Source organism: Pelophylax lessonae, assembly GCF_965119305.1.
Source record: "Pelophylax lessonae genome assembly, chromosome: 1".
NCBI lineage: Eukaryota > Metazoa > Chordata > Amphibia > Anura > Ranidae > Pelophylax > Pelophylax lessonae.
In genome coordinates, this window is record NC_138768.1 from 85,284,135 (window position 1) to 85,297,658 (window position 13,524).

The following is a 13,524-nucleotide window of genomic DNA, read 5'->3' on the forward strand; positions in this document are numbered from 1 at the left end:
AAACTTTTGTGGCTAAGTCCTCGCTCCAGCCACTACTGAGTGCCTGTTCAGCCTCGCGGCTGGTATCACAGGACGCTGCTGTGTAAACCGGGTACGCCTTACCCGGAATCGGTAACTCAGCATGCGGTTCAGCAGACTACTCAGAACGAGGCAACGTGCGTACCAACTTGACGCGTTTCGTCAGAGATATGACGTCTTAATCAGCAATTTTTATGGACTTTTATTGAATTTATATTAACATTATTTGTCTATTCCTATTGTCAATATCACATGGTACTGGCAATATATATGCACATTTATATGCACTTTATATGTTTTATATGTGAGTTAACGCAGCATTTAAATCACTAAAGCACTTTATTTTTAGCTCTCACCATCTACTCAGGGATAGCACAGTATCTCTTACACAATACATGCTCAGTCAACTATATTTATATTGCTGACTTGTTAACCTGCTGCTTCCCCCATTTTATACCGATACCTAGGCGCGAGTAGAACACCCATCTAAAAAAAGTTAGAAGAGGATAGGGGGAGGAGGGCATAGAGCGGAACTGCCCCTTTAGGAAGAAGTTTTGCTTTAAGATTAAACTCATCCAAACAATTACCAATGATCTTACTTTTTTGGCACCATCAAAGAAGCTTTGATAGTGTGAGAAAATTACAACATGCTCCACAAGTTCCACATCCTCTTCCCATATGTCAATTCCCCAAGCTTTTACACCATATATAGCCGTACTACACTGCTACCATAAGGGCGAGTGCGTTGTCCAAATTGCTCACTTCTCTGTCTGTTCTCCCTTAGTTATACCCAGCTTCTCCTTGCTCCCTATGTCATATCCTTAAACTATTACCCACCACTGCCTTACCCTTTTCTTACCTTCCAGCCCACCCTGTGATGTGCCCTTTCTCCTATGTGCTCAGGGCAGTTCTTTCTCTGCACATAGCAATGGTCTTATATATACATTGTATTTTCTCATTCCCTTTCTACTAAACAATTTCCAGAGTAAATTATTTATGTAGTGAATGAGGTGGTTTTTTATGTGGGATTTAGGAACAGTGGAGACAATGGAAGATATTTTAAGCCATACACCATCACGTGTGCCTTCATTTCAGCAAGCTGCATATGACAGTACCATTTATCATGCCTTACATAGCCAGACATTTCAACACCTTTTGCATTTGGGAATATTGGAGACAAAAAGTAATTAGGGATCTGACAGAAATAGTGATGACCTTTCTGTGTGATCAATGATATTGCTTGAAATATGTTTATCAATGTTATTATCATTCCATTCACATCTCTTGCACACCGCTTGCTTGTCTTGTTGAGCCCGATGTAATCTGTGAATGGTTTAGGCCTGACAATGATTTTTAGTGACTTGATTTAGTCACCTTTGCCTCAGTTAAAGGGAAACTGTACAACAATGTCAGCGAGTACACAATTCAGGTTATCACTTTACAACTTTACTGCAAAGAACTTGTTCATTTAAAATTCACCTTTATGTGCTTTCTGTGTCAAATTTTTTATTTTTTTTATCATTTTTTTTATATACAGTTTGAAAGCATTTTCCTCTAGTGGCTATCTTTACATTAGTGTGCATGATCAGCATCTATGCTGAAAATCTCCAAGATAAATTCAGTTACAGGATAGGCAACCTAGAGATTGTGTTATATTAAAGGAAAAGTTCACTTTGCAGGTGAAAAGGGGTGCATTTATTATTATTTTTTTGGAGCCTGTAAAGCATTGCACCAGCGATCAATAGATCTCTGGTGCCATGCAGGTCTCCAGCAGATCCGCCAGTGTTTTTGCTTCCCCATACATCCCGTACAGGCAAGCAGATACAATCTGACAGGAGGAGAGAATGAACTACCACGGCACTCCACAACGCCATTGTAGTTCATTAAAAACTACAAGCCGACAGCTGCAAAGGCCGTCTGACCTTGTAGTTTTCCATTCACAGGACACTATGAAAGAGTGATGCGCTGGGCAGCTAGCGGGGGGGAGGGGGGGGGGTTGTTGGTTTGAAGAAGATTCCTGCTTGTTGTTAGGTCCAGGATCAGGGATGTGCGGGGGCCAGTCCATTCGTCCCTGAATATTGGTGGGACATGTAATATATTACGAAAAGTAAACCTATCCTTTGAAGTAAATCATGAGTCTGATACATAGATTAACAGTGAGAAAAGAGAAGTGGTAAATCACATTCTTTCTATTGAACTACCAAGAAGGAACTACAGCAAGCTGTACTATTGTGACTACAGTCAATGGCAGCCTGTAGAGAGCTCGTATTTATAGTAATGCAAGTGCATTTAAGTCTCACTGAGCAAAGCTTTTCCAGATTAGGTTTACAGGCTCTGGAGTACAAAACTTTTCCCAGAAGGCTTATTCTGTAATTGATTTTCTCGCAGTAGTTGATTATGCTGAGTGCACTCCCTGACCAACAGATGGCCACAAGATGTAGCAAGTTGTCTATAATAAAATAAGATCATTAAATATGACATGATAAGTGTTCAAATGTAAATTCCATGTCAAATTAATTTCAGCTAGATTAATTACAGAAAATTAGTTATGGAGAACTCACTGAAGAACTTTACAATAATACTCATTAATGTGGTTATCAGTCACGTCAGTGGGCCACTTTAAATTCTAGGCTGTTAGCATTCACAAAAGTTTGTGGACACCTGACCATTACATCAATATGAACTTGTCGAATATTCTATTCCAAAACAATAGACAATAGGAAGAAGTTTGAATCTCTGCGCTGGATAACCATGTGCTAAGATATGAATGAAAACATTATTAGGGGGCAGTCGCACTCAAAAAAGTGTCTGAATATAAAATACTGAATGTAAGCTAAAAATGTATGTACAAAGCGAGCAATTCAAACACAGAACAGTGCAATTGGTAACAAAAAATACAAGAAATGTGACAAGTGACCTCCTTAATCAAGACAGGAACAATTTTAACATAAAAAGTCCACCTCCAGTTGATATTCTTTGTGACCAGTATTCAATTGTGCCATTTTCAGTGATCATCCCCCCAAAACAAATCCAAGAATCTTACCAAAAACCATGGACCTCCAAATATTGAGGCCATGAGTTCATATGTGTCATGTAAGAAATCCAGCCAAAGCCAATTTAAGTCTTTCCACAAGATCCTTGGAGTTTGTCAGTGGAAATGTGTCCCCTTTTAGCCAAAAGAACATTTGTGAAGTCATGTACTGACGTTGAATGAGAAGATCTGGCTCACAATTGGCATCACAATTTACCTTAAGGTACAATAGTCATCCTGCTACTCTTAAAGTGGTTTTAAAGACAAAAGTTTTTTTACTCGAATGCATTCTGTGCATTAGGACATAAAACCTTTCAATGCCTGTGCCCCCCCCCCCCCCTAACTTTCGTCCAATCAGATAAAAAAACATAAAACTCTATGTGCTACCACGCAAAATTGCAAAGTGTATAAATAAATAAATAGATATATGAATCACTTAATGAGTTGCAGCAAAACACTCAATGTGTTTCCCCCTTAAAAGCAATCTATAGTGATAAATAGTGTGCACTACTCCGTGATAAATCTATAGCACATAAACAACTACCATAAAAATATAAAATACACAATATCAAGTGAAGCCAACAAATAAATATCAATCACAACAATAAGGCCCACACTATGGGGTTACATAGTTAGTGAGGCTGAAAAAAGACACAAGTCCATCCAGTTCAACCTATGTGTGTGTGTTTGCTTTTAACCGTACATTGTATACCCCTGTATGTTGTGGTCTTTAAGGTGTCCATCCAATAGTTTTTTGAAACTATCAATGCTCCCCGCTGATACGACTGCTTGCGGAAGAGAATTCCACATCCTTACCGCTCTTACAGTGAAGAACCCCTTACGCACTTTAAGGTTAAACCGCCTTTCCTCTAGTTTTAGTGAGTGGCCACGTGTCTTATTGTATTCCCTTACTCTAAATAGTTTGTTCCTTATGCTAGGGTCGCCAGTACAGTATTTGTACATTGATATCATATCCCCCCTCAAGCGTCTCTTCTCCAGAGAGAACAAGTTCAGTGTTTGTAGTCTTTCCTCATAGCCGATGTCCTCCATTCCCCTAATTATTTTTGTTGCCCTTCTCTGGACTTTCTCCAGTTCCAGCACATCCTTCCTGAGGACCGGTGCCCAGAACTGGACAGCATACTCCAGATGTGGCCGGACCAGAGTCTTGTAGAGTGGAAGAATAATCTCTTTATTTCTGGAGTGAATCCCCTTTTTTATACAACCCAGTATTCTGTTGGCTTTGCTTGCAGCGGCTTGGCATTGCATGCCACTTCCAAGCCTGTTGTCTACCAGTACCCCCAGTACCCCCAGGGTTGATTTACTAAAGGCAAATTCACTGTGTACTACAAGTGCATTTGGAAGTGCAGTCACTGTAGATCTGAGGGGAAGATCTGAAATGAAGGGAAGCTCTGCTGATTTCCATTATCCAACCATGTGCAAGCAAACATGCTGTTTTTTGTTTTCCTTGCATGTGATCTACAGCAACTGCACTTCCAAGTACACTTGCAGTGAACTTGTAGTGCACAGTGAATTTGCCTTTAGTGAATTTGCAACAGTGAATTTGCCTTTAGTAAATAAACCCCTATATATGTGTGATAAATCAGAAGAAGTTATCTGTGATAAAATATCCATCCACCACTTGACGATCTTATATTCTGTGCTCCACCATAAATCTGAGTGCTCCACCACCAGTAGAAATACCCGCTCACCTGAATACTGGACCCATATAAATTAATATTTCCTTCTGTGAGTCTATATAGAAAATAAGCGGGGGAGTCAGATGCCATGCATTTAAAGGGGACCTGCCACTATTCAACATTTCTGTCCATACAACTGTCCTGGGAAGTCCGGCTGATGGACACAGTAACCTATGCCTAGTGAAAGCGCTTTTGAGACCTGTATATTCATTTATATGGGTCCAGTATTCAGGGGAGCGGGTATTTCTACTGGTGGTGGAAAACTCTGTTTTACAGTGGAGCACAGAATATAAGATCATCATGTGATGGATGGATATTTTATTACAAAGAAACTTTTCTGATTTATCACACTGGAAGATATACAGCCGTGGCCAAAAGTTTTGAGAATGACACAAATATTCATTTTCACAAAGTCTGCTGCTTCAATGTATTTAGATCTTTGTGTCGGATGTTACAATGGTATACTGAAGTATAATTAAAAGCATTTCATAAGTGTTAAAGGATTTTTCTGACAATTACCTGAAGTTTATGCAATATTTGCAGTGTTGACCTTTCTTTTTCAAGACCTCTGCAATTCGCCCTGGCATGCTGTCAATCAACTTCTGGGCCACATCCTGACTGATGGCAGCCCATTCTTCCAAAAACAATGCTTGTCAGCATTTGTGTGCGGAGAAGGGGGGGTTGTTCACGGGGGGGGGGGGGGGGGGGTTGTTCACCCGCCTCTTAAGGATTGACCACAAGTTCTCAATGGGATTAGGGTATGGGGAGTTTCCTGGCAATGGACCCAAAATGTTGATGTTTTGTTCCCAAAGCCACTTAGTTATCACTTTTTGCCTTATGGCAAGGTGCTCCATCATGGTGGAAAAGGCATTGTTCATCACCAAACTGTTCTTGGATGGTTGGGAGAAGTTGCTCCCGGAGGAAGTTTTTGTACCATTCTTTATTCGTGGTGTTCTTAGGCAACATTGTAAGTGAGCCCACTCCCTTGGCTGGGAAGCAACCTCACATGAATGGTCCCAGGATGCTTTACTGTTGACATGACACAGGAATGATGGTAGCGATAAGGTTTTTTCCAGATGCTCCAAACAATCAGGAAGGGGATTTATCAGAAGAAAATCACTTTAAGCCAGTCCTCAGCAGTCCAATCTCTGTAACCTTTGTAGAATATTGGTCTGTCCCTGTTTTTCCTGGAGAGAAGTGGCTTCTTTGCTGCCCTTCTTGACACCAGGCCATCCTCCAAAAGTCTTCTCCTCACTGTGCATGCATATATACTCACACCTGCATGCTGTCATTCCTGAGCAAGCTCTGCAATGGTGGTGCCCCGATCCCGCAATTATAGAAGACAGTCCTGGTGCTTGCTGCACTTTCTTGGGCGCCCTTCTTCACAAATGTATTGTAAGTTTTTTTTTTTTTTTTTTTATTGGATTACGTTCATTTTGATGGCAGAGGGACTGAGGCAGCAGACTTTGTTACAATTGATATTTGTGTCATTCTCAAAACTTTTGGCCATGGCTGTATAGTGTGGACTTTTTGATACTGTGTATTATATATTTTTATAGTAGTTGTTTATGTGCTATAGATTTATCATGGAGTAGCGCAACACTATTTATCACTGTATATTGTATCCAATCAGATGCAGTCATTATTTGGTTATTTTGATACAATACAATACAATAGCTGTCAGGGAAGATTCATTTATCCACGTTGTTTAGCGTTGATGGGGAAATTGAAATAGTATGGCTAGCTTTAACAGCCTGTATCTCTAGGTTTCAGCATGGACTCCTGAGTCATTTGGACTAAACTGTACCTTCTTTAACATTCTGTTCCTATCCTGCTGAATTAGTTTATTTGTATTTTTATATAAAATGCATTTAGATATGTTGCTATGACTTTGCCTTCACTAGCTGAAAAGTTGTTCTAAAATTGTCAGCTTGTATTTTGGCGCATCTGTCTTGACATATGGCGCTGGTGAGTTCATCTGTGGAAGGCAGATATGATTGTCAGCTTCCTTCTTAAGGACAATCACAACAAAGTGAGATGCTGCAAGGTGATGGATTTCTATGGTTAATCATTAAAAATAAAAATAGCAGCAAATCCTTAAAGGAGTTGTGTAGGCAAAATGTAAAAACAATCTCAGTACACTGCAGAGAGCTATTCACTGTCCATTGCTATCTAAGGAAGTAAAACAAAGGCTGAATGTGTAATGAGAATAAATGTTTACCTCTGTGTATATTCATTCACTTCTATCTGCACATGTAACTAACATGAAAATATTCACATACATTACGTTTTTTTTTTACAGTAAAGTGACCCTGTCTCAACCAACAGCCCCCTGTATAATAACACTTTGGGAGGGATTTATTTAACCACTTTACCACCGGAGGATTTTGCTGTCTTACGTCTGGGCCATTTTTTTGCGATTTGGCACTGTGCGACTTTAACTGACAATTGCGCGGTCGTGCGACGCCGTACCCAAACGAAATTTACATCCTTTTTTTTCCCACAAACAGAGCTTTCTTTTGGTGGTATTTGATCACCTGTGCGATTTTTACTTTTTGCGCTATAAACAAAAAAGTGCGTAAATTTTGAAAAAATAATATTTTTCACATTTTTTTATATGAAATTCCCCCCCAAAAAAATGTAAAAATCAAAATTTTTTTAAATTTTTGGCCAATTTGTTTTCTGCTACCTATGTTTGGTAAAAAAAAAATCGCAATAAGCCATATTTTGATTGGTTTGCGCAAAAGTTATTGCGTTTACTAACTAAGGGAAAGATTTCTGTCATTTTTGGTGTTTTTTTTTTTAACGAGTAATGGCGCCGATCTGCGATTTTTTTGCGGGACTGCAACATTGCGGCGGACAGATCGGACCCTTGACTGACATTTTTTACATCTTTGGGGGTACCAGTGACATTACTACAGTAATCAGTGCTATAAATATGCACTGTTACTGTAAAAATTACACTGGCAGGGAAGGGGTTAATTTTTATTGGAGAGGGAGGGGTTAATGTATGCCTGGTGCTTACTGACATGTGTGGGGGGAGGGGACTGAGTGACACAAGGACAGATCGCAGGTTCAGCTATGCAGAACCCTGCAATCTGACAGGTGTTTACACAAGCAGGCGGATCTCCACACTCGATTCCCCAACGATCGGGGAAGAGCAGCGGCGATCGCCGCCGCTCCTCCCCTGGCCCGACTCCTGCTGTGACTGAATACAGCGGGAGCGAGCTTCCGGCACCGCGCGCGCCACCGAGAGAGGGGAATGTCTGGCGACGTACGTCTACGTCGCCAGACGTTATCGAGCCACTTTGCCGCAGTAGAGCTCTAGTGAGCAGCGGCAAAGTGGTTAAACTGGTTCACACAGAATCTGGTAACCAACCTAGTAACCAATCAGCTTCTAACTTCACTTATTCAATTAAGCTTTGACAATAAAACATGGAACCTTTTTGGTTACCAGAATCTCTATGTGCACAAGTTTTAGTAAATCTCCCCCAATTATTCTTTTGCTGTCTTGCATAGAGACGAGCACTGTTCCTATTCCAGGTTTGTTAGATTAGATAACATGTCGTTCCCCCACCCCGCTGGGCATTTTGGTTTCTCCTGCTGGCTGCCACATCACCACAGAACAAGGTATATGGACTATGAGAAAACGCCTGCAAATAATTGAGTTTAGTTATTTCCAGTAAAGGGTACTGTTAATGCTATAGCATACAAAGACCTATTATACAGTTGTGTGCCTCAAACCTTATGGCAACACTTTGGGGAAGGCCCTTTTCTCTTCTTGCATGACTGTGCACCAGTGCACAAAACCAGCTCCATAAAGGCATGGTTTTAAGGGTTTGTGATGTGGAGCAACTGAAGTGGCTTATACTGACCCCTGACCTCAACCTGTTGGGATGAATTAAAGACCAGTTATGAGCCACATATCCTCATCCAACATCAGTATCTAACCTCACTAACATGTTATTGGCTGAAAAGGCACAGATTCTCACAGACAAATGCCAAAATCTTGTAAAAAGCCATTCCAGAAGAGTGTAGGATGTTATAGCTGTATTTAGAATTGGCGGGGCTCCATATTAATATCCATGGTTTTAGAATGGAATCTCCAACAAGCTTATATAGGAGTGATGGTCAGGTGTCCTCAAACCTTTTGAAGGTGTACTTTGCAAAAAATATTTCTGGTGTTATTGTACACCCTTTCTTAAAGTATATCCAATGTCTATTATCTATCCTTGCAAAGTGTTGTCTACCTCTCTGTCTGTGATGTCTTTCATTGCCCTTTCAGTGTACCATTGGCGCTTAGTTTTCAATCAGACAGACGGTATTGCCTTCTACTGTGCTCTGGTGACACCAGTCTGGTTTTCACTTCAAAGTGCTCTTCCCCAAATCAGACTACATGTCTGATCCACATTGGACACCAACTCATATATCTCGGAACTTTTATTGCCAGCCTGTATCTCATTTTATTGCATAAGGATTAATACCCTAAATGACAAGGATATATTGGGGTAAACTGATTAATTATTTAAATGATAAGGATATTGGAGTAAAATGGTTAATTCTGACCATATAGATGCCATTTTTTAAGAGTTCTCAGAATTGGTAAATCCTAATGAGTCATTGCACAGATTTTTTTTTCATTTTGTTTAAGCTTACTCCATTGTACGAGCTGGTAAAAGAAGTGCCTTGTGCATCAGTCAAACGAATCTATTTGAAAAGAGCCATTGAGCAATATATCCAAGAAGCACATTCGTGCCGCTGCAAGCCATGCAGGAACAATGGACAACCAGTTGTCAACGGAAGAAAATGTGAATGTTACTGTAAGCCGAACACTCATGGAAATGCCTGTGAATATGGGACCCTGGCAGAAGAAAGCCCAGGTATGAAATTTATAGTGTATAGTCAGTACATGAATCTAGTTCATTTTGTAGATTAGTAGATTCTTCCTCTAGTGGTTGTATGTATGGGTGGTCATAGACAAGCCTAAATCTCCATGGAGTATGCTGTCCAGTGTGGAGTATGCTGTCCAGTTCTGGACACCGGTCCTCAGGAAGGACGTGCTGGAACTGGAGAGAGTCCAGAGAAGGGCCACAAAAATAATTAGGGGAATGGAGGACATCAGCTATTAGGAAAGACTACAAGCACTGAACTTATTCTCTCTGGAGAAGAGAAGATTGAGGGGGGATATGATATCCATGTACAAATACTGTACTGGCGACCCTAGCATAAGGAACAAACTATTCAGAGAAAGTAAATACAATAAGACACGTGGCCACTCACTAAAACTAGAGGAAAAGCGGTTTAACCTTAAAGTGCGTAAGGGGTTCTTCACTGTAAGAGCGGTAAGGATGTGGAATTCTCTTCCACAAGCAGTCGTATCAGCAGGGAGCATTGATAGTTTCAAAAAACTATTAGATGGGCACCTTAAAGACCACAACATACAGGGGTATACAATGTACGGTTAACAGCAAACACACACACACATCATAGGTTGAACTGGATGGACGGATGTCTTTTTTCAACCTCACTAACTATGTAACCATGGATGGAAAAATATGAGGCAATCCTAAGGGCGTGTGTAGATGGGCATATGCATCATGCCTTCTGGTGCATTCTTCTTGCATTTCATATCAGTTTGAGATGCCATTAAGTTGCATGTGATTTCCTTCCCAGGTGAATTTGACCTGCAATACACATTTTACGACTTTCCAGGTCGGTCTGTACTTACCAGCCAAACAAGACACAGGTCCTGATCTGGATTGTCTGCAGGCACAGCAATATTCATATAGTAGAAGACCATTTACTGAGTCTGATAGAAAACCCTATTTATTAAGAAGTTAACACGCAATAAAAGTTTCTTACTCGTTTCATGCTGCACGTAGTACTTTGTCAAAGAGAACCAAAAAAAAACCCCTAAACCCCATTTGTGCTTATGTCAGCCATTCAATTAAATTAGTATAACAGCTGAGGAATTCAAGGGAACAGTGCCTCTCAAAGCTCTCATGCGTGCTTTCGATTTTTGAGCACCCCTCTGACATTTTTTATCCAGGATGGATTTAATTATAGAGGTAGGGTGAAACATGCCAAAGGGGCATGCCTATAGGTGGGGACCATCCACAAAGCCAGTTTGGCTGAATAAAACAGAGAAAATCAGTTCTAGTGTGAACAAAAGTCAGTGTACACTAAGAACCAGCACCTACCATGGCACTTGTCCAGTGATGACAGCATGGTATTTTGGTATGGCCTCTAGAAGGTTTTCCCAACATTGCCTCTTAGGAGGGAAAGCTCTAGCAAGCTAAGCTGGAAATTGGGATCATCAATTCTAAATACTGGGTTGTCTATGTCTACCCTACATCTGGAAGCCCTCTTCGTGGCACCATATTTTTAACATGCAGAGGTGTTCCTATCACTGCTAGCTGTGGGTTTACTATTTTACTGCTCTTTAAAAATCTGTTTTAAATGTTACATTGAACCTGAAAAATGGGGGTTGCCATTGCCAACCGCCTGGAAATTGTGTGCCAACCTCCTGATACTTTATAAGCCACTGACCATTAACAAGTATGAAGATCAGGAGTGTCTTGTCTTACCTACAGACATCTGAGTTAGTGACTCAAAATACTGATTGGGGGTCTTCATGATATCCAAGAAAAAGGCATTAGCCCAAACAAAATTGAACAATTGCAGCCTCCATGTTTTCTTCAGGAAATATTTTCTTTAAGAACTTTACAAAGTCATTTATGAGATGAGATACAACAGGCCACATGGTATTCTAAGACAGCATTATACTCAATGTGATTTTCTTAGATTCAGTGTTCCTAGAAATGATTTTGAAAGGATAGTAATTTGTAAGTAATTTGTATGTGCAGTTTAAAAAAGCAATCAGACTTAATAAGCATGCATCATCTTACTCTTGATTTCTGTATATCTCCCTAAACTTCCTATGATTGAAGGAGTTGTTCATGGTAGCTGGAGCTGCTGGTCCTCCTGGAGTGTCTGTCGCGGAACCTCGGGGAGAAGAGTCCGGAACCGGGTCTGTAATAATCCAGCACCCAGTGGAGGTGGGAAGAGCTGTATTGGAGACTCGATAGAAAGCCAAAAGTGTGAGGAGGATGAGCTGGAGCACTTACGGTTCGTTGTATATATATATATATATAATTCTTTGTTCATCATCTCAGAAGAACACTAGTGCTTTCCGTTTCTAACTCTTCCAAAACGTAATCTGTTAGCACTGCTACAGTAATATTAAAGCAGAATGTGGCAAAATTTAAAGCGTGAGTTCACCTTTTCACAAAAAAAAAAAAAAAAAAGGAACTAACACTGTACACCCTCCCCAACTCCTGGATCCTGTTCTGCTTACCACCATTGATGATTAGCTTTCACTGCCCACACAGCTTGTTGCAGAGGTCCAGGGATCTGATGGTCTTCTTCCTGGGACAGATCAGAATGATTCTGATTGGTCATGTGTTGGCACGTGACTTCTTTGACCAGCCAGAATTGCTCTGATCTGTCCAAGTGTCCCTAAGTAAAGAATGGGAAGAAGACTGTGCCTTTCAAATCCTCTGACCCCTGCACCAGCTGAGTGGGCATTGAAAGTTTATCATCCACAGAGGTAAGTGCAGTGGGGACTGGGGGTAGGGGGGTGGGGAAAGTATACGGTGTTAGTTCACCTTTCCTTTTTTTGTGTAAAGGTGAACTTACACTTCAAAAAACACAACATATGCCTTAAAAATATACTCTTTATAAGTACACTAAAAGTGTAACCAGAGGAAAAAAAAATACTTTTTTTCAGTGCACTTTCCCTTGTAGTACAAAAAGACAGGTCCACCTAAATTTTCTAGAGGTATTCAAGACAAAAGGTAGATTTTTTAGAGTACTGCTTAGGTACAATTAACATTAATGACAATTCCCTTGAAGTGGTTGTAAACCTCAGACATGAAATATGAACAAATCATATCCCTCTTTAGTGTGTTCTTGTCTCAATTAGGAGCACTAAGGCCCCTTTCACACATACGGACCGTTTGTCCATTTTTCATCCATCCGTTGACAGATGAAAAACTGACATCAATGCATTCCTATGGAAAAACGGATGATCATCCATTTACATCCGTTTTCATCCGCTTCCGTCAATATCCGTTTTTTTGAATGGATGAAAGCCCTATTTTTCTTCGATTAAAAAAACGGAACGGATGAAAACGGATGTAAACGGACAAATGGTGTGTTTTCCATCCGTTTTTGCATTGGTAGTGGATGTAAAAAACAAACAGATGAAAAACGGACAAAAAACGGATGAAAAACTGATAGATTTTGATGTGATTGAACTGATGAACTGAACGGATCGTATGTGTGAAAGGGGCCTTAGTGTCATTTTTGTCTGCTGCTTCATTCCGAAGAGCAAAAAGGTGACTGATAGCCTCAGCTCTGTTCCTGTGTGCTGTGTGTAGGGGGGGGGGGAGTGTCCATTTCCTCCAATCAGCTCTCAGAGCTCTCCTCGCTAAGCTCTGCAGAGTGTAACTTCAGCTTGCCCCTTTTTTTTTGAACTCTCAGACATTGAAATTTGAACAGATGTAGAGAGCAAAGGGCCGCAGATAGACAGGTACAACTTATATAGGAGGATTTATTTCATCTCTGTGTATCACATGAGGCCAGTCACTTCACTGTGTAGATGTAAGGGTTTAAAACCACTTTAAGGGATAATCTTCAGTACCAGCTGTTGCTGTGCATGTCACGATACATTAAAATATATTCCTAGGTTCACCTTCTTCATTGCCCTACCCAATG

At 40.5% G+C, this 13,524-nt stretch overlaps 1 protein-coding gene across 1 annotated transcript in view; it reads left to right on the top strand.

The window, feature by feature from the left end:
- Positions 1–13,524, top strand: part of C7 (complement C7) — a 117,916-nt gene that overhangs the window by 70,867 nt on the left and 33,525 nt on the right. Inside the window, exons 11-12 of the mRNA XM_082251610.1 lie at positions 9,398–9,626; positions 11,697–11,874. Of these exons, the coding sequence (XP_082107736.1) occupies positions 9,398–9,626; positions 11,697–11,874 (407 nt within the window). The remainder of the gene's footprint in view (positions 1–9,397; positions 9,627–11,696; positions 11,875–13,524) is intronic.